The 18,865-nt window shown below is 35.7% G+C and overlaps 1 protein-coding gene across 1 annotated transcript in view; it reads right to left on the bottom strand.

The window, feature by feature from the left end:
- The window catches only part of DCDC1 (doublecortin domain containing 1), a 441,595-nt gene that overhangs the window by 325,051 nt on the left and 97,679 nt on the right, over positions 1-18,865 (bottom strand). Inside the window, exon 8 of the mRNA XM_032768514.2 lies at positions 14,690-14,856. Coding sequence (XP_032624405.2) covers positions 14,690-14,856 — 167 coding nt within the window. The remainder of the gene's footprint in view (positions 1-14,689; positions 14,857-18,865) is intronic.

Genomic DNA, 18,865 nt, shown 5'->3' with positions numbered 1-18,865 from the left:
GCCTCTATCCACACCCCCACCCCCTGACCACCACCCTGAACTCCCCTGCCCTCTATCCAACCACCCACGCTCCCTGCCCTCTTACCGCGCTGCCTGGAGTACCAGGACAGGCTGCTCGGCTGGAGCCAGCCACACCAACACGCAGCACAGAGCACTGGGTCAGGCTGCAGCTCTGCAGCTGCACTGGATGCACAGTGAGCTGACGCTGCAGGGAAGGGGCCGGGGACTAGCCTCCTGGGCCAGGAGCTCAGGGGCTGAGCAGGAGTGTCCCGTGGGCCCATAGTTTTCCCACCTCTGATTTGGAGGATTTAAAGTTGCTGCATTTGTCAGTTACAAAATTATTTTGTTGGCAAAGCTATGTCAATAGGTGATAAAACCCTGAAAGTCCATTGCCTAGGCTTACAAGACTACATATTGATATTGATTTGATCTTGGATGACACCCGATTTTCCATCCAATAAACATACAGGCATTCACTGGTCACTTGGTCTTTGCATATAGGACTGTTGCCCCCAGACATGCTTTGTGCTGTATTCACCATTGTTGGGGTGAAAATCCCTATTCAACAGAGGTACTGTAGAAAGGTGGGAGGCAGATTGGGATCTGTTTTCAGACATGAAACTCTTATGCTTTTGGTGCAACAGGTTTTAGGGCTTACTTTTCTAGAACTTGATGCACCAGTTGGTGGACCCAAGTTCTGAGTTTGGAAAGAGTCAATGACTATAGGAAGTTCTTGAGTTGGACATTTCTTGATGACATTCATGGTCTGAGGAAACATCTCATAATTTTTCTTTTCTTTATTATGACAGTGATGTATGTGGTTTTACATTGTTGATCATCAGGATGACAAGACAGAGGGTCATACATATAAACTTTGATTCAGGAAAGTACTGAAGTCCATGCTTCTTAAACCACATACCTAAGTCCCAGTGACTCGGAACATAAACATATGTTTAAATGTCTTGCTGAATAGTGGCTTTAGAGCATGCAGTCATATGTACAGTAGACCATTGTTACTGTCCACTGTTAAAACTTAAACAGCTCTTTTGGGTCAAGACAATATTGAATATTGATTATTATATTACCAATATCTTATTGTTTTTCTGATGGGCAGATTTTAAAATTTCACACATTCAGTGAACTTTGACCTTATTCTGATTTCAGATGTCCTTTGGGCTCTTGGTCTACAATAGACTTTAATTTGTTTGAATGCTCCATTGCTCCCAATACGATGATGTTCATCATCCTGAGGAGCTAAATAAAAGGATTTGCTAAATCTTTAGTTGCACAATTAAAATAGCTTCCTGCTTCAGACAGCTGGCTAGCCCAACACTAGTGTGGTTTTTGTATTAGTTTTCAAGCATGGAAGGAGGGAAGGAACGCAACCTATATGGCAATATATTTTGGGGTGTAAGGATCTACAAATTCAGGTGGCTTTTATCAGTATTTTTAGTATTCTCCAATGTGAGAGATGGTTGCTGATTTTGGTAACTACGTGAAATCAGTTCTTTTGGACATAGGCAACTGCTAGGTCCAGTGGGATTGCAGCAGTTCTGCACTTATGACTGCCCACAATGGTTCAACCCAGGAATGAGCTAACTCAATAAGCAACTACTAAATATCCATTTGAACAGAAGCATTCCATCTAAATTTGACTGTTCTTAGTGTTTGCCCTGCTAGGACTTTTCCTTCCAGACTCTACTTCTCAGCAAGACACTCCAACTTCTCTTATATCTTGGTTTCAGTTACAATATACCTGCCAATTGTACCCTTCCCTGGCATTCTTTTACCTATGCCCTAGAATGATATAAAATGTCACACACTGAATGGATTAAAAACTGGTTGATAGGTATCAAAATGTAACTGTAAATAGGGAATTGTCATTGAGTAGGTCTATTTCCAGTGGAGTCCCACAGGGATCGGTTCTTGGCCCTATGCTATTTAACATTTTTATCTATGACCTGGAATAAAACAAAATCATCCCTGATGAAGTTTGAAGACAGGGGAGTGGTAAATAATCGAGAGGATAGGTCACTGATTCAGAGTGATCTGGATCAATTGATACACTGGGTGCTAGCAAACAACATGCATTTTAATATGGCTAAATGTAAATGTCTATATCTAGGAACAAGGAATGTAGGCCATACTTAACATCCTGGGAAAGCAGTGACTCTGAAAAAGATTTGGGGGTCATGCTGGGTAATCAGCTGAACAGTGTGCTCCCAGGGTGATATTGTGGACAAAAGAGCTAATGAGATCTTCAGATGCATAAACAGGGGAATCTTGAGTAGGAGTAGAGAGGTTATCATCCTATTTGGCACTGATGCAACTGCTGCTGGAATACTGCATCCAGTTCTGATGTCAACCATTCAAGAAGGATGTTGATAAATTCGAGAGTGTTCAGAGAAGCGCCACAAGGATGAATACAGAATTAGAAAACATGCTTTATAGCGATAGCCCCAAGGAGCTCCATTTATTTAGCTTAACAAAGAGAAGGTTAAAAGATGACTTGATTACAGTCAATAAGTACCTACATGGAGAGAAAATATTTGATAATGGACTCTTTAATCTAGCGGAGAAAGGTGTAACATGATCTAACGGCTGGAAGTTGAAGCTAGGCAAATTTAAACTGGAAATAAAGTGTAAATTTTTAATACTGAGAATAGTTAACCACTGGAACAATAATTTACCTAGTTTTATGGTGGATTCTCTATCTCTGATAATTGTTAAATGCAGACTGAATATTTTTCTAAAAGATATGATCTAGGAATTATTTTGAGACATTCTATGGCCTGTGTTATATAGGAGGCCAAACTAGATGATCATAATCATCCCTTATGGCCTATGAATTTATTACCTCACATCACTTAGTTACTAATTTCCCCTTTCCAGTCATTCCTCATCTGACTTCTAACCCTAATTAAATAAAAACATAAAGCTGTGCCAATTTTTCACCACATTTACTTGCGTGTATTTTATAGACCATCTGTTTTGTGTCTTTTAAGCTTCAAGGCTGAGATTGTCTTTTTTGTGTTTGTATAGCACCCAGTACAATAGGACCCCAATCCCAACTGGGGCCTTTGGTCGCTACCTTAATATAAGTTTACTACTGCTTCTACTAACAATAATAATGAAGAAAGATTAATTGTTTGTATAATGGAATGGGAAAATATTCACACAGTTCAAATTCTCTATAGTCTTCTAATACATTCTGATTTTCTTTTTGTTTGCCCCATTTCTCAAGCAGTTCAGTAACCATTCCTGCCAGATTCCAACTTCACAGAAAAGTCTCACTCCCGATGTCATGATCAGGAGAGATACTACTCTGCATTTTGGATATACATATATATAAATCACAGGCATATAGATTTGCAGTCAGGTGTAGTCCATTAGGCATCTGAATGGAACCTCAGTTTACATCTGGTTTCTGCTCTGAATACTCTGTGGCTACACTATATGGCTCCAGGGCATAAAGTGGAAAACAATCCGACCCAGCTTTAACTAAGTTGAAACTGCTGTTATGAACACCTGCCACGCTTTATTATCCTTTAATGACAACCTGTATTCAGCTGTATAAAATAGGACTGTGCCAAACTGGGGCAACTTTTACCAGGAGCAATGTTGGCATAGTCTCCTGACTTCCCTGATATGTCTCTGGGAGAAGGCCCATACTCAACTGGAATAGTTCAACAGCATGGTTAACTCAGAAATACAATACTTCATGGTACAGACTGCCACACATTCTTCTTTCACATAGTTGACTTCCTGTGAGATATTTTCAGGCATCTAATCTAGCTTTTCCAAGTAGAGTCTTTGTTGCTGTTTCAGGTACCAACTGAGAAATCCAGGACTGACTGCCCACAGTAGTGAGTAATTTATGAGAAATAAGATAGGTTTCAGGGAAAGTCAGGTGATTCACTTCTCAAACTGCACACATGATGGAATGGGGAGGGAGAGTTGACATCAGCAGGGTAAGACCTGGTTATTTTCAACACATGTGGCACAGATATGCCATCAACCATTTTCATATCAGATTGAGTTGGAGTGGAGGTAGCTTTGACCAGTCATGCAGCAATGGTACCAAGAGGCAGCAGACTGCTAGTACATGATGGACAGTGGTTTAGACACCAAAGACAGAACACCAGTAGATTGATGTGAAGCCTGCAGATGGGCTGCAATTCTCCCAGATGATTTAGCACTAGTCTGCAATGCCCCTGTATGCTTATTAAGAGAAAAGTGTGGTAGCAAACTCAATAAGGACTGCCTGCCTGCCTAGCATTTTGTTATTCTCAGCTGTACAGAGTTACATAAATGGATGTTCTATTTCCCTCAGCAATGGCTATAATAAATACTTTAAGAGGGAGAGGATATAGGGAAAACTATGTTTGGGTCCAGTACATTGGAAAAATAATTTACTAAAGAATTTGTTCCAATGTCTTGTAATTTTTCAGCAATCACTGAAACTTACAATGATCTGCTGCGTAGATTGAGTTTTGATTTACATACCCATTTTTTACTGAAAGTTTGAATTAGAATTATTTTTAAGAAAATGTCTGTCGATGGCTCATTTGAGAGAATTGTTTCCTAGTCTTAATTTTCTCTGGCTAATACTGGACCTGAACAATTTGCTTTGTACACCAGGCGTGTTTTACAAGATACACACCAGATTCAAGGAGGAAGGAGAGCAACTTTGCAAAGTAAAATAAAGAGTCATATTTTTGAAAAAAATCCAAGATAAAAGCACAACTAAGGATATAAAAGAAACTTTCGGCTGAAAACACCAAAACAACAGAGCTTATTTTCAAATACAACTGCTGTACTAGATATAGAAAACTAAAGTTTGATCATTTTTTTAATTATAACCATACACAGTATCTAGCACAAATGGCCCCAATCCTTGATTTGGGGCCTTTAGGCACTACCGGAATACAATACTAAATAATAAGTAAAAATAATGTAGGGAAATAAAGTTCTATATTATCAAACAAGAACCGTTAAGAAAAGCATGGTGCAGAGTATTTCATTTTACTATATTCAAGATTGAAATTTTTAAACTTGAATGTCTTAAGTTTATTAACCCTTGCCTGAAAATTCTGGCCTAAATATATTTCTTAAAAATAACCATAATGATGTTATGTGGGAAACAGACCAAAAAAGGGAGACGAGAGAGATAAAGATCTTTAAAATAGTCTTCTGGCTCTTTATTTCCTGTAATCAATCAGTTTTCAGACCTGTGAATAATTAAAATTGAGTAGTTCTTGTAATTCAAGGATAACACTGATTAATTAGAACAGAAAGTGAAAAATACTAATCAATCCTAAAGACAGTTTTTCTTTTTCTCACCCTCTTAACAATGTACCTTCTATACTGTTCATTTTCTTTAAAAACATTCATATTCTTGTCCATTCACACAAACCTCTCTCAGTGAGCATTGTTTTGGGAGGAGTCGGTGGCAGGCAGGGGGCACAGGATGTTGAGAGAACAGATAGGATGTCAGGTGAAGATGGAATGCTGTGCCCTCTCTAACCAGCTGAAGACTCTGCATGATTGTTTTCTTACAAATAATACCTGTGGGTGTTGAAACTGTTCAGGAAATCTATCAAACACACTCTTTCACTTTGCTGTTGTAACTATTAAATTTATTCTCATTTCAAAAGAGTCATAGGCAATAATAGCTGTAGGTGGTGGAGTAATTTAAAGAAAATGTGTCAAACCTACTTTCACTGCCTTTAACAGTAGAATTCTGTAATTACTTTCAAAGTTATAAAATGCAATCATTTCTTTATGATATAATGAAAAAGTTCTAAACTGTTTTTTTTATTTTAAAGATTTTAAATATGTGCAAGTGAAATGACTAACCTGCAGAGCAGACTGAAGACTTTTGAAGAATTTAGTTTAGCTCACAGTAAAGGAACTACGTTAATGCTACACATATTCAGTGCATGGGCTACACATTGTAAAAATAGTCCCATCAACATGGATAGGAGGAAATCACACATGTAATTCTCTCCATGCATGATTTTAATATGTGCCTACAACTAATCCCAGGCAAAACAATATAGATTTGCAAGAAAGCAAGGATGATACAATTGAATAAAAAACACAGAGACCCTCTTCTCCTTCACCAAAAGAGTAATTTAATTATTTCTCTCAAGCTTAAATATATTACCATGTTGACAACTTTCACAATGTTATTGTGAGTCTTGTGATATTTAGTATCTTTCCTTAAAGCCCTAGCTCCTGGAGTCATGTGTCCACATGAGAATTCTGGCTGCCATTTAAAAAGAAAATAAGTTTCTATCCTTCATGATTGTGGACAAAAGCTTGAAAATATGAATCCTAAAGGCTCAAAGCCCAGAAAGCAAATAAAAAGAACCAAAAATATATTGTTTGGGGGGGGAATTATTATTTTGGGGTTGAGTTTTGAATACCTGGAGTTGGGAATACTGTGTACTGTATTCACAGGTTGGTATACAATATACGTATCGTATACATTCTATTTTCAAGTGACTATAACCCATCTAGAAGTACCTATTTCTGATTATTTGTTCATCACATCATTGCCATGGATATGGGAGAGAGAATGACACAAGAAAGATTTAGCAAGACTGGCAACCCTCCCCCCCCAAATTGTTGAACATAAATCTGTCATCTAATGACTGCAGACAGGTAGCCTTGCAAGCTAAAGTCCTGGATGCTGCAATCAGATCCATGCACCTGCACCTGTGCAGAGACACACTGATTTCAAACAGGTGCAGGGGTCTGCCTGCTCCAATCCAACTTCAGGACTGGAAACTAAATGGGAAGTGGCATATCCTTTCCTCCTATAGCGGTTACCAAATAATCCTACCTTCCAATTTGGATTTATTTGACTGAGGAGGGGGAACCCCAGTATATTATAACTACAAATTAAAATTTTCAAGAAGTCACCAGTGATGCATACCCAAATGACAGTGGCCCACATCTTGCGCTGAGAGATAGGGCCCTCCTGCAATCAAAACTCCATCCGTTTTTAATGTCTGATTTATTTCTAATCTGCAGAAGACAATAATTGCCTTCTCCCATCTGTACTGGATTTAAGAGGTCACAACCCCTTCCTACCCTATTGATAGCCTAAATTTTGAATAATTTATCTAAATCTCTAGCATGAACTACATGTAAGGGCAAGTAGGCCTAAATGTTGCCATCATGTGTGGATACCAGGATGGAAAAACCAAAGCAATAGTATTATCTAGAGTTCTTGGCAAAAAGCAATTCAGAAATGACTAGGACTATGTGCACCTAGCTCCTTACCTACATTTTCACATAGACACTTGAACCCACTTATTAACCATTATCCACCTAAAGAAGAATTAAGAATGAAAAAAAAATTAGGACATAATTTCAGAATGGTGGTTGGGAATTATTGTAGGGCAGGAGGAGCAACAGGCATGACCACTACAGCCTTCTTAGCCATGATAAGGCTCTGAGGGTCAATGTAAGAGCTAGTTTTAAACTCCACACCTATCCAATGGTATTGCTACAGCCCTCTCCTGAACTCCATAGGGTATATGGACTATAATAAGGGAAGAGTGACAAGTAGGTCCAACAGAAGATACTACCTCACCCACCTTGTCCCTCTAATATCCTGGGACATACACAGCTACAACACCATTGCATGTAATAAGAACTCCTTCTATTATACATGCTCTGCCTGAAATTAGCCTATTCAATATAAAGAAATTCTCACTACGCAAATTCTCAGTAATCTCAGTCATTTGGATGTTGTGTTTTTTTGTTTTGTCTCTGAACTCAGTGAAAACATTTTTTAGGCTTCTAAACTTCATAAAATCATCTAAATCCATGTTTAACCTTCACTGGGCACAAACATTGATCACAGGGCTTTAAAAATACATTTATGAAAAACATATGGTTTCTGAAAATATCCATGGAGAATGAAACCCTTTTCATACTTAAATTTGGCTTTAATTATCCTAAACATAATAGAAAATAGTCTCTCATTTTCCATAATATGTTGCATCAACGAAGAGTCAACACTCATTTTAAGAAGGAAAAAAATCTAGTAAAATATATTAAAAATAATTTTTCCACAAAATAACTCCACAGAGACAATTTTCTGAAAATGTACAAGTTATGAAAAACCAAAATAAGCTATTTATGTTTTCATAATAAGTAAATTAAAATATAATCCTTGGCCCAGATCTGAAACATCACAGTATGAATTTATTGTTATTACAAAGCATTGGTTTTCCTCCTTACAGGAGGAAAATCAAATAATTGTAGTGTTATAAATATTTTAAAGTAGCTTGTAATAGCAAAAGCTGCTTTAAATGTATATTAAGTCTATTAAATACTATTTGTGAAAAATATTTCACATTTATTATAAATTATTTAAAGGAAAAAAGGTAGTGGTATCTTATGTTCTCCTGACCTAACCATACGCACACAAACATACCACTAACTGATGGAAAATAAACTGAGCTTTCAATATCAATGCTTACTTTATCTTTGAGGCTTTTCCTTTTGGAATAATTACCTATGCACAAACTCTAGATGGCAACATTGCACTTACTGTACTTCTAAGACAAAATGTCACAGCCAGTCCCTACATATCCTCTTTATCAACATTTTATGTGCCACAGATCTAGAGCCTCTTATTATAAGTGTAATGAAGCAGAAGTTATTGAAGCATTTTATTGATTGCTCAGATCACAAGTTTACTGTCATACTGAATTGGCACCTTACTTGCTGAAGCAAACTGCTGACACCTTTTTTAAAAAGTGACAACTACATCTATTTCATGACCAGAAATCCATTTTCATCTCTATCAAGACAAGAATGCAATTTTCACTTCATTTAACTGATGTTAGGCCTGCTCAAGGCATGACACTTAGAAGAAGACACAAGTTTAAGGTTCTTTAAAATACTTCTAGTAACTAGAATGCAGCTTGGTTGTGGGAAAAAATTTCAATCATCACTCAACATTCAAAGAATCACTTATCAAAACTATCAAGATATTAATTTTCTTTTTCAATTTCAAAATTACAGAAATGCTATTCCTATATTCTTTTAATAAGAAACTATGCTGAAATATTACAGATACAGTATGAACTATTGCTGTTCAACAAAAAAAGTTTACTTTTAACAGAGGATTGTTACGTGAATGGCCCCTATGTAGGCCAAATGGATGGGAGACCTATTTTTTTTAATATATGACATACACATAATGAAATAAAAATACCACTGCAATGACATGAGTCAGTACTATATACAATTAAGCAAGAAGGGTGTACAGCAAAGACAGAACATTTTTGTTTAAGAAAATCATTTTTACATTATTTAAATACAGTTTTTGATTTTTATGTTAAGATTATTATATTTAAAATGCCACAAAAATTACTACTATTATACTGGATTTGGTGACCTTTTGAATGAAAATCAACTATAAATCATTTCAATGGGACAGTTACTATTCTTTTAATAGTATCTAAGTTACCGTAATGCCAACCTTAGGCCAGGATGCAATTAATTTTTTTTAAATAGCATTAAAGTGCAGCATATATTTTAAAGTGTAAACTTTTGACAAAATTGTGTGGTTATGTGTGCATAAAATTATATGCAAAATATGTGGATTACACAAAAAATAGTAAACAAAAATAATATTTTAATGCATCAGTTTCCTCCAACAAAAAATCCCAGGAAAAAGATTTCCCCATAACAGCTGGTTTGTGTGACATTTATCATGGAAAAGTCCTGGTCCTGTGGACCCATTATGAAGTAATTAAAGCTATTGCAACAGAAATGTGAGGATACAAAGGCACACTGAAGTCAGTGAAAACTTGTCTAGTAGTCATACTATGTATGTCTATTAATGAATATAATCAAGGAGGGTTATAAAAGGTAGCTAGAATGCATGCACAATAGGTAACTTCAGGCTCCAATATCTAAGTAAGTAGTTTCAAATTAATTTAAAAAAAATTAAAATGTAGTGTTAGTTCTCTTCTTATAGTTGCAATATTTTTGTTTAAATTTAGTACTATTTTATAGCTTGAAACCACAAGAATTACGGGGGCTGTTAGTGCAATGCAGAATCAAAAATTGCAAAACTGATTAGATGAAATATAAAAAAATACATATGGACTAATAATTTATACACCAGCACTGATGTATTATAGACAGATTCACAGACTCTTAACCATAGCAGCACTTGTCAATATTATTGTATTTAAAATGGTGGGTGGTAAGATTGTTCTATTCTTTTAGTCTCTCTTGTTTTTCCTTCAGTATTTTGCGTACAAGAATTCATTACTTCAAATGCAACATAATTTGCATTGGTTTACATAACTAATATCTATAACTGTAATTTCTGAGAGAATGAGTTTAAGAATACACAGCACAAATACTACCCTCCCCCTCCCCGCCACCACCTCACACCTTCATAAAAAACCTCAGCACAGTTTTGTTAACAGTTTTTTAAGCATAGGATAGAAATCTACAGCACTGTAGGTGAGTTTCTGAATAAAGTATTATAGCAGTATTTTTCTAGAATCTCACAGAGTAGAGTTATAAAACATGCTCATCAATACTTTTTGGGCTTTTTAGGTCAACTAGTGATTTTCAAATGGAGTGTAAGGCATCTCATTTTGGCTTCGCTTCAGTTTATTTTTCAGTTTCTCTGTCATAATATATGTTGTGTTTGTTTACTGACAGAGCAATAGATGATTTATTGTGTGATTGTCAAAGAAGAAAATGTTTAAAAATCATTAATATCATTTTAAAAGGTATTTCAGTCTTCTGTTTTGGCCTCTGTTTAGCTGTGCTAGGCCTGTGAATGACAGCTTCCCTGCTTGAAGCATACAGAAAGCACAGCCTTCCTCATTCACTGACAGTACTATGGCCTTTTCACAGGTTCCCTCCACAGCAGTGTTTGGGGACAAACATTGGAACCCAGCACAATGGCATTCCTGCTTCAACACCCCCACCAACAGTACAACTACATATCAAGAATGCTAATGAGATGGTACAGCCCCCATGGTTGAAAGTGTTATTTACATTTCATACTAACATGTTTATATTATTCCTTCTGTTACTAATGAATTTAAGTTGTTGCATAGCTCTGAGCAATTTCATTTTGGAGATGTCTCTGTTTTAAGAACATATATGTTTTAAATACAAGCTACAGTAGCCATGCATGATATTTGAAAACATACAGAGATGCACACATAAACCCACACAAATATATATTACATATATAATACACAAATGTTAAATGCTAGGTCTATTTAAGTATCTCAGGATTTTTGAAAAACTGTGAGAGCATTTTTAAAGTCACATATTATAGTTACAACTCCATCATGTGAAAATTAATTACAAAATAATTCTGTCTGTAGTGCTGGATAGTTTTTATATTTATTTTTTATCCAGAAAGTTGTGTATTTTGCAATCATGTCCTCTGAGGTTGATAACATTTCAAGATTTTACTGACGTCCACAGGATATTACAACTTAATACAATTACAATACTCGGTACTCTATATAAAGAAAAAACATAAATGACAAGCTATTGTGATGTACCAATGTGTTATTTTCTTTTCTATTTGAACCATTCTCCAGCCACAAGTATCCTCTTAGTTTATCTGATTATAATATAGTAAATAAGCAAGGTTAAGATAATAACTAATATAAAGCTAGGAAATGGAGTCAAATATCACCTCTGTTTTAACTGCTTTACACCACCCTACCTCATTCTTAAGGAATGGCATTCTAAAGTCTATCAACCCTCCTCTAAAGGTGATACAGAGGGCACAGCAGAATGATAAGAGTTCCTCCTTTTGACATGTGGACTGAGAATTTTAACGCCATACTATAGGGCAGGAGGCAACAAGCTGATAATAGGCAATTCACTGTGCAGCCTTTTGGGTCAACCAGTGTGTACTATTTTTAATCCAGTAGGTGTATAACAATACACTTTGACTGAAATTGAAATTAAAAACTACTTAAATTTTAGTGAAAGGGGCTCAGAATTATATTGCTATTGAGCTACTAACACTTCCAAGAGCTATTTAATCTCATTATTTCAACAAAGCATGTTGTCCCAGCAGAGTATTACCAGATTAAAGGGGTTTCTCCATATTTTTTCTTCATTTGTTCTTTGTTTATTTAAATAAAAGATAGTGTAAAACACAAATATAATACAAATCTCAAAATAACAAAGATAAGTAGAAAATTCAGTTAAGATTGTCAAGCAATGTCTAGATATACAGTGATTTGAAAACTGAAAAGGTTTCACATCATAGAGCTATAGTGCAAGTCTTCCTAGACACAACAGGATGAAGGAGTGAGGGCTGTGCCCCCTGCATCCCGTTTTTAGAAGAGTTGAGAGTTTTCAAATGTCTTTTCTCATCAGTGAGGTAGGGTGGAGTACAGCAGGTAAAATTCAGAGGATATGTGACTCAATTTCCTAGGTTTATATTACTATGTATTTTAACATTGCTTATTTATATTATAATCTACATATTTTTAATGTTTAACTTATTTATAAATTATGGACAACATATGTAAATGCAGCCACAAACAAACTGATATTTCAAAATAATATGTTGTATTCTCTAATACTCACAGTACCCTGCATATGATTTCAACTATGTTCAATGCTAATAAAATTCCACCTTGAAAATGATTGGTAAAATTAAAGGGAAAAACATAAAAATACATTTTTGCTCTCTTTTTTTATTTTTATCTATGCTGTTCAGATACCATGAACGATTTACTTTTGACAGTTACATTGACTTAATGTTTCTTAAAATTATTGCAATATTTTCAAAATACTTAACTTTTCTTTTTTACTTTTAATGCTTAAAACACTAATTTAAAATGCCTATAAAAATAATCTTCTGCTATTACAGAATTTTTGTGAGCTAACAACTGGCATATTTATACTCCTAATTGTAACCTTATATTATATGAATCTTAAAAACAAAAAAAATCTCCTAGGCATTTGATAATATGAACACGTTATTTTTTCTGAATCCAGGTGAATTTGTCTTCAAAGGTGGTTTCAAACTTTAATAAAAGTGTTCTTTTTCTGCTATTTAAACTCTTTCCAAACTCATATTTTTGGGCAACCCCAGAGAAATGATTAATCTAAGTTAAATTACTGGAAATTCATTATATTTTCTTTATAGGAGCACAAAAAGCAACCAACAAAAGCCTTTCACATCATTTTTATTATAGGCCACTTTTGTAATTCAGCCTCCCCCTCCCCCAAAATGTTGCCCATTTGTGGGGGGGTTAATTTATTTTACAGGTTAATGTATCTGTTAAATATTTTAATGAATCATACTTGATAGATTTTTATGTATATTTTCTAAAAAGATTCAGTAATTATTTTCTTAACAGTTAGGACACTATACTGTACTATAATATTTTGCATTGCTGTACCATACGTGAGAGACAGCATTGTCTTAACAGGTGAGAAACATCAATAGAAAATTTAAACATGATCACTGTATTTTTTTTTTTTACTATGCTGCTAAAATGAGTCATGCATCTTTTTAAACAAGCTGATCTTTAGCCTTTCTGCCTGTTTCTATTTTCTTGATTTCTTGTTGTTGACCACCATTAGCTCAAGATAGGAACAGCCTCTTCCAAAGTCAATGCTCATTTCTCTTTATGGATCTGACAGCAGGAGGTGCTGTATAAACAGTGAGACTGACACCCCATTTCCACTCCCCTTCCCCCTTCCCACATAAACTGATAGCATAATCTGGCTGATGCATTCATTCTTAACTCTGGGGCCTCTGATCACTTTTGAATCTGAGTTTCCTAGATGGCTGTTTAATGTAAAGTTATTACTTTTCCTGGTAAATCTGCATACCTGCTATTTTCATAAATCATTCAACTAACTTTAAAAATTTGATTACTTTCATATTTATAAATCAAAAGATGTCAGACCTAGTTATTCTTAACAAGCCTAGAAATTCCATTTTTATTCAAATTAATTAAAATACAATACATTCAGACTAAAAAGTCATAAATATATCTGCATATCACTACACAAGTATATAAATATGCATATAAATATGCAGATCCATAACTGGATCTCATAGTCTGAAACTAAAGCAAATCAGTTAATACATTCTATAATCTGATCTCTGTTACTTATGCAAATAAAAATGTATTTCAGATATATTTATTTAACTGTGCATGAATTGTCAATAAAAGCCTATTAACTATCCTAAAGATAGCAACTTCATTTTATTTTTGAGAATGTAACTCCAGTTATGTTTAGCTATTTTTTACTCAAAAATATTTCATCTATGGCCTTTATTTTGATTAGTCCTGTGTGAAGAATACGAGACAATGTGCAGAACAAGCTATTAATTTTCCTATGCAAAATGACTGCCTTTATAGGATTTCCACATAAGGAATGTCTCAGCTATGCACAGTGTGCAGCAAGAAAAGATGAGACATATCACATCCCACATCGAAGACAGATACAATTAGCTCCATTATTGTTGGCTTTGAGATTATAGGAGAAGCATTTCCCTAACGGGTACTGGAGCTCATGCGATACTTGTCACACTTCTTTATGACACAGTGCCAATCATTGCCTTTACACAACTAGTACATTTTAAAATGAAAAAAAAAAAAAAGAAGCAGCAGACTTTTAAAGAGTGGGACAAACTCACCTGTTTGCAATAGTTTTTTGCAGACTTTAATCGTTGGTATAAGGCCAAAAGAACTCCATGGATATACGTCTTTGCTCCTGAGGGGCTGAAACCTTCTCCCTTAGAGACCCAGACAGGTCCACGCAAAGGTGTGATGGAATTTTGCAGGCATTTGTCAAGCAGAGGAACTATACAAGAAAAAAAGGGAAAATACATTCTTTTGACCCAACTGAAAATACACAGCCTGAAATGCAGCCCCAACATCAGAACTAACTCTTAACGTCTATTATTAATATCTGACCTGGGTTAAGTCTTAGAAAAGCAACTCCTGCATTACTAGTGGCCACCATGAAGGTTGTATTTTTATTGAGACACCCCCCATGTAAGACTCACAAGCTTTGTGAGCACACCTGAATAGTTCTGAAGTGTGCCTAACTAGCTGTACAGAGTGTCATGGTGTGCACTGATTGCCTTATCTTCTCATTTATCACAGATGAGTTGGAACCAACCTTGCTGAAATCTACTTGCATTGTCCTGATAAAATTGCAAGATCAATGTTGTTTCAGTATATAGTTTCCTGTCGAGGAGCTTATATATACCTAACATATTATACTTCAGGTTATTCATAAAATATAATCAACACTCTCATAAGCAATTTTGCAATAACCTTTTCATTGCCACTGCTTAAGGAACCAACTTTAAACAAAAAACAAAACAAAAAAGACTGCTCAGTGTGGCTGTTTAAAAAATGAGGGGGAAAATCAAATGAATATATACATGGATTCATGGCAATAGGCACTACAAGATTTTTCTTGCTATTTTTGGATTGCAAAACCATTCTGAAAGGTTTAATGCATTCTATTTTCAGGGAATTTATGCCAATATATGTGACAAACAAGGCAAGCACATTTTGGCTGCATGCTTTATTTAGACTTGTGCATTTGACAGATATTTTGGATTTTACTGAACGGTGTAAATGACAGAGATCTTTCTTACATATATAGTAAAAGAACATGGTATTTGACTATTTAGGGATATAAAATATAAGAGACATTTCTGGTGTTTCTAGGTTTTGGAAGAAAATTGACAAAAAAATAAATACAAATATAAAGTACACTTGAGAACACATGCAAATAAAAGGAAATACTTAGTTTTAGCTCTAGTCAGTCTGTGGTCATTTCAAGACCATATATTGGGTATATATATGTGACATATTTATACACCTGTAGTAACCTCACAGGCAGATGAATACTAAGGAAGGGCTACATGCATAGTAAACAAAGACAATGAGTGCATATCACTGGATACTTCACATATTTTATGCAGACCAAGAGGCTAGTATGACATTCTGGAAATTGACTCACAATTAGACTCAACAGCTGTTCAACTCAACTGCAAAAGCATGCAGAACCTCTTTGGTGATAATTTTTGGCTGAACTGAGCCTTTAGTAAAGAAACTATCGGAAGACAGTTCCCATGTAGTTGGTCACTTTAAAGTAAATGTAGGGGACACAATATACAGACTTAAGTTAACACTAGATGTAGAGGATAATAATTAGATAAGCATATGGTAGATTAGATACTTACTTTTGCTAAAATAAATGTATTTTTAAGCGCACTCAGCAAAAAAACAGAAAGCCATAGAATTGTTATTTGTTTGTTTACAGAGAATGTTACTTTAAAATAAAACATATATTTAGACTGCCAACCAAGCCACATGGCTGAGACAAAGTCATATGACTTAAAACAGTTTCACAGTATTGTCTTATCATCCAGTCACTAATCTTAGGTATCCTCTACTTGTGCAATTCTCAATTCTCCAACACTGCAAGCCTCAAAATACTGTTTGACTGCTTCTTCAACAAGCATCTCTTGACCTACTACTTCTGTGCCTCATTCTATTCACATAATGCTCCGAGCTGGTCTGCAAGACTACTACAGTCTCCTTAATGAAATCTCTCCTGAAGTTCCAGTTCTGCTATCATGTCTACAAGAAACTATGGTCCCCATTCACCAAGGTAGATTAGCACATGCATAAATTAAAATGCATGAGTAGTTTCATTTAAATCAATGGAACTACTCATGGGCTTAAAGTTAAGCACATACTTAAGCACCTTGCTTAATCGGGACCTATAATATCAGGCTTGTAGAGTAATTTAGAAAATGTAATATTTAAATGTAAAGTTATTAATTTAAAAAATATTACACATATCATTGTGTGCATGTAAACTGGCATCAGTGACAAGGACAAGAGAATGGGAGGCAATGTTATAAGATAAATGAGGCAAAGTAAATAGAGGAAAAAATCTGCAGGACCATAAAGGCATTAAAAAGATTATCCTGACTATTGAAATCAATAGCAATATTCCCTTGACCTAAACAGGACAAGATTTCACCCAAGAGAGCTGAACTTGATGCAGTGAAGAAGAGCTTATGTCCACAACCCTTGCATTTAAAACTAGTGATCACCTTAAAGGATAATACTGTAATAAACATACACACACGTACTAGACTTATGGTGGCTGGCAGATACTTACCTAAGCTGAGACACTGACAGAAGTTGGCCCTGCTCACCCTTGATGTTAGAAAACGGAGATGATGATTTTATATATAAACACATTTGCTTTATCAGAATGTGGTCATTCACTACTTCATAACATTGACTGTTGTTCCCATTTCCCTTGTCCTCCATCCCTCTCTCTCTCTGTTTTGTCTTCTTTGGTTTTTTAGAGTGTAAGCGCTTTGAGGCAGGGCTCATGTCTTATTTTGTGTTTGTATAGTTCCCAGCACATTCTGTGTGGCACCACAAGCAATAATAATAAATAAAATAATAATAATATGATTTGGTCAGACATTTCATCAAAGGCTGACTGATAGAAGCAACATATTTGGGTTCAATGCAGAACAGCATTCTTACTTAGGACAGTGCCTAAGCACATGCTTAAAGTGAAACAAGTACATTAAGTGCTTTCCTGAATCCAGACCTTGTGGATTAATGTATTTAAAACATTTTAAATTATTCTATATATGGTATAAAATGTAGTATATATTTCCTTGACATTTAGCTGCCAGATAGCTCAGAGGTAAAACAAATAATTTAAATAAATATGTAAAGCCAATGTGAAAATTCAATAAAACTAAAAATAAAAAATTAGATGTTCCCAGGGAATCAAGAATTTCCCAGAATTTCTGAAAAAACAGGGTCATATGACTCTGCTTGATAAAAGAGATACAGCCTATGACAGGCTGGCTGGCTAGCCGGCCGTTAAAGAGTAGTTGGGCTTATCCTTGCCTATGACAGATCAGTCACCACACAGCTAATCCTGATTTGCTGGGACCCAGGTGGCTCACTTCAGTTATCAGACGCAATAGGGGAAGAATTGGGTGATTTCCATAAAGGGCTGGGAGAACTCAGTTGGGGAGGGGAGCTACAGAAGGGAGGCTGTCTCATGTGATTTGTCCGCAAGGTCATGAGAGGAGGCAGTTCATGTGGCTACTCCAGGAAAAGGTCACCCTCCAAGGAAATGGCTTGGAGACAGACTGGGAATAAGACTAGGGGAAGGACACCAGGGAAGAAGCCCTGAGCATCAGCAGCTCTGGCAGGAGCCAGGCTTGCAGGGAGAAAATCTAGAGGGTGGGCACTCCATGAGTGAATGGGGCAGAAGGGTAGCCCAGGAAGAATGGAAAATTATTTTATGTTGTTTGGATTAGAAACTGACACTGTACAGGGCCTCCCTGAGGGAGCGTAGGAGTGTTGTTGACTATTGTTGGAAATAAGAAGGAAACAGAGGTAGAGCCATAGCTGCAGTGTGGCATAATAGACCACAGGGAGGAGGTGCTACTACATTGCCCCAAAGAGTACTTGAAACAGCAGCTGTTTACAGAAAATTGCATTTTTGAAAAGTAATACAATATCTGCAGATTGAAATTGAAAGTGTTTTTCTGCTGCTGTGGAATTCGTCACAGAATTGTATTGTAAAATCTAAGCTTTCATTTATAGACAACATTAAGAATTAAATCCTGGGCCCACTGAAATTCTAACATTGACTTCAGAGGACCAGAATTTCACCCAGTGCTTTCAGCCCTGTGGTTACACAGAAAAAAATTCCAAATCTGAACTGAATGTAAACTGATGCCCTGTTGTTTTTCTGAGTCTGAAAAGAGACAACTGTAAGAGGAGTGTGTGAAATGCCTCAT

The sequence above is a fragment of the Chelonoidis abingdonii genome, chromosome 4 (assembly GCF_003597395.2).
Source record: "Chelonoidis abingdonii isolate Lonesome George chromosome 4, CheloAbing_2.0, whole genome shotgun sequence".
NCBI classification, from domain to species: Eukaryota; Metazoa; Chordata; order Testudines; family Testudinidae; genus Chelonoidis; species Chelonoidis abingdonii.
The sequence above is the reverse complement of the archived record's forward strand: the minus strand, read 5'-3'. Positions and strand labels throughout refer to the sequence as shown.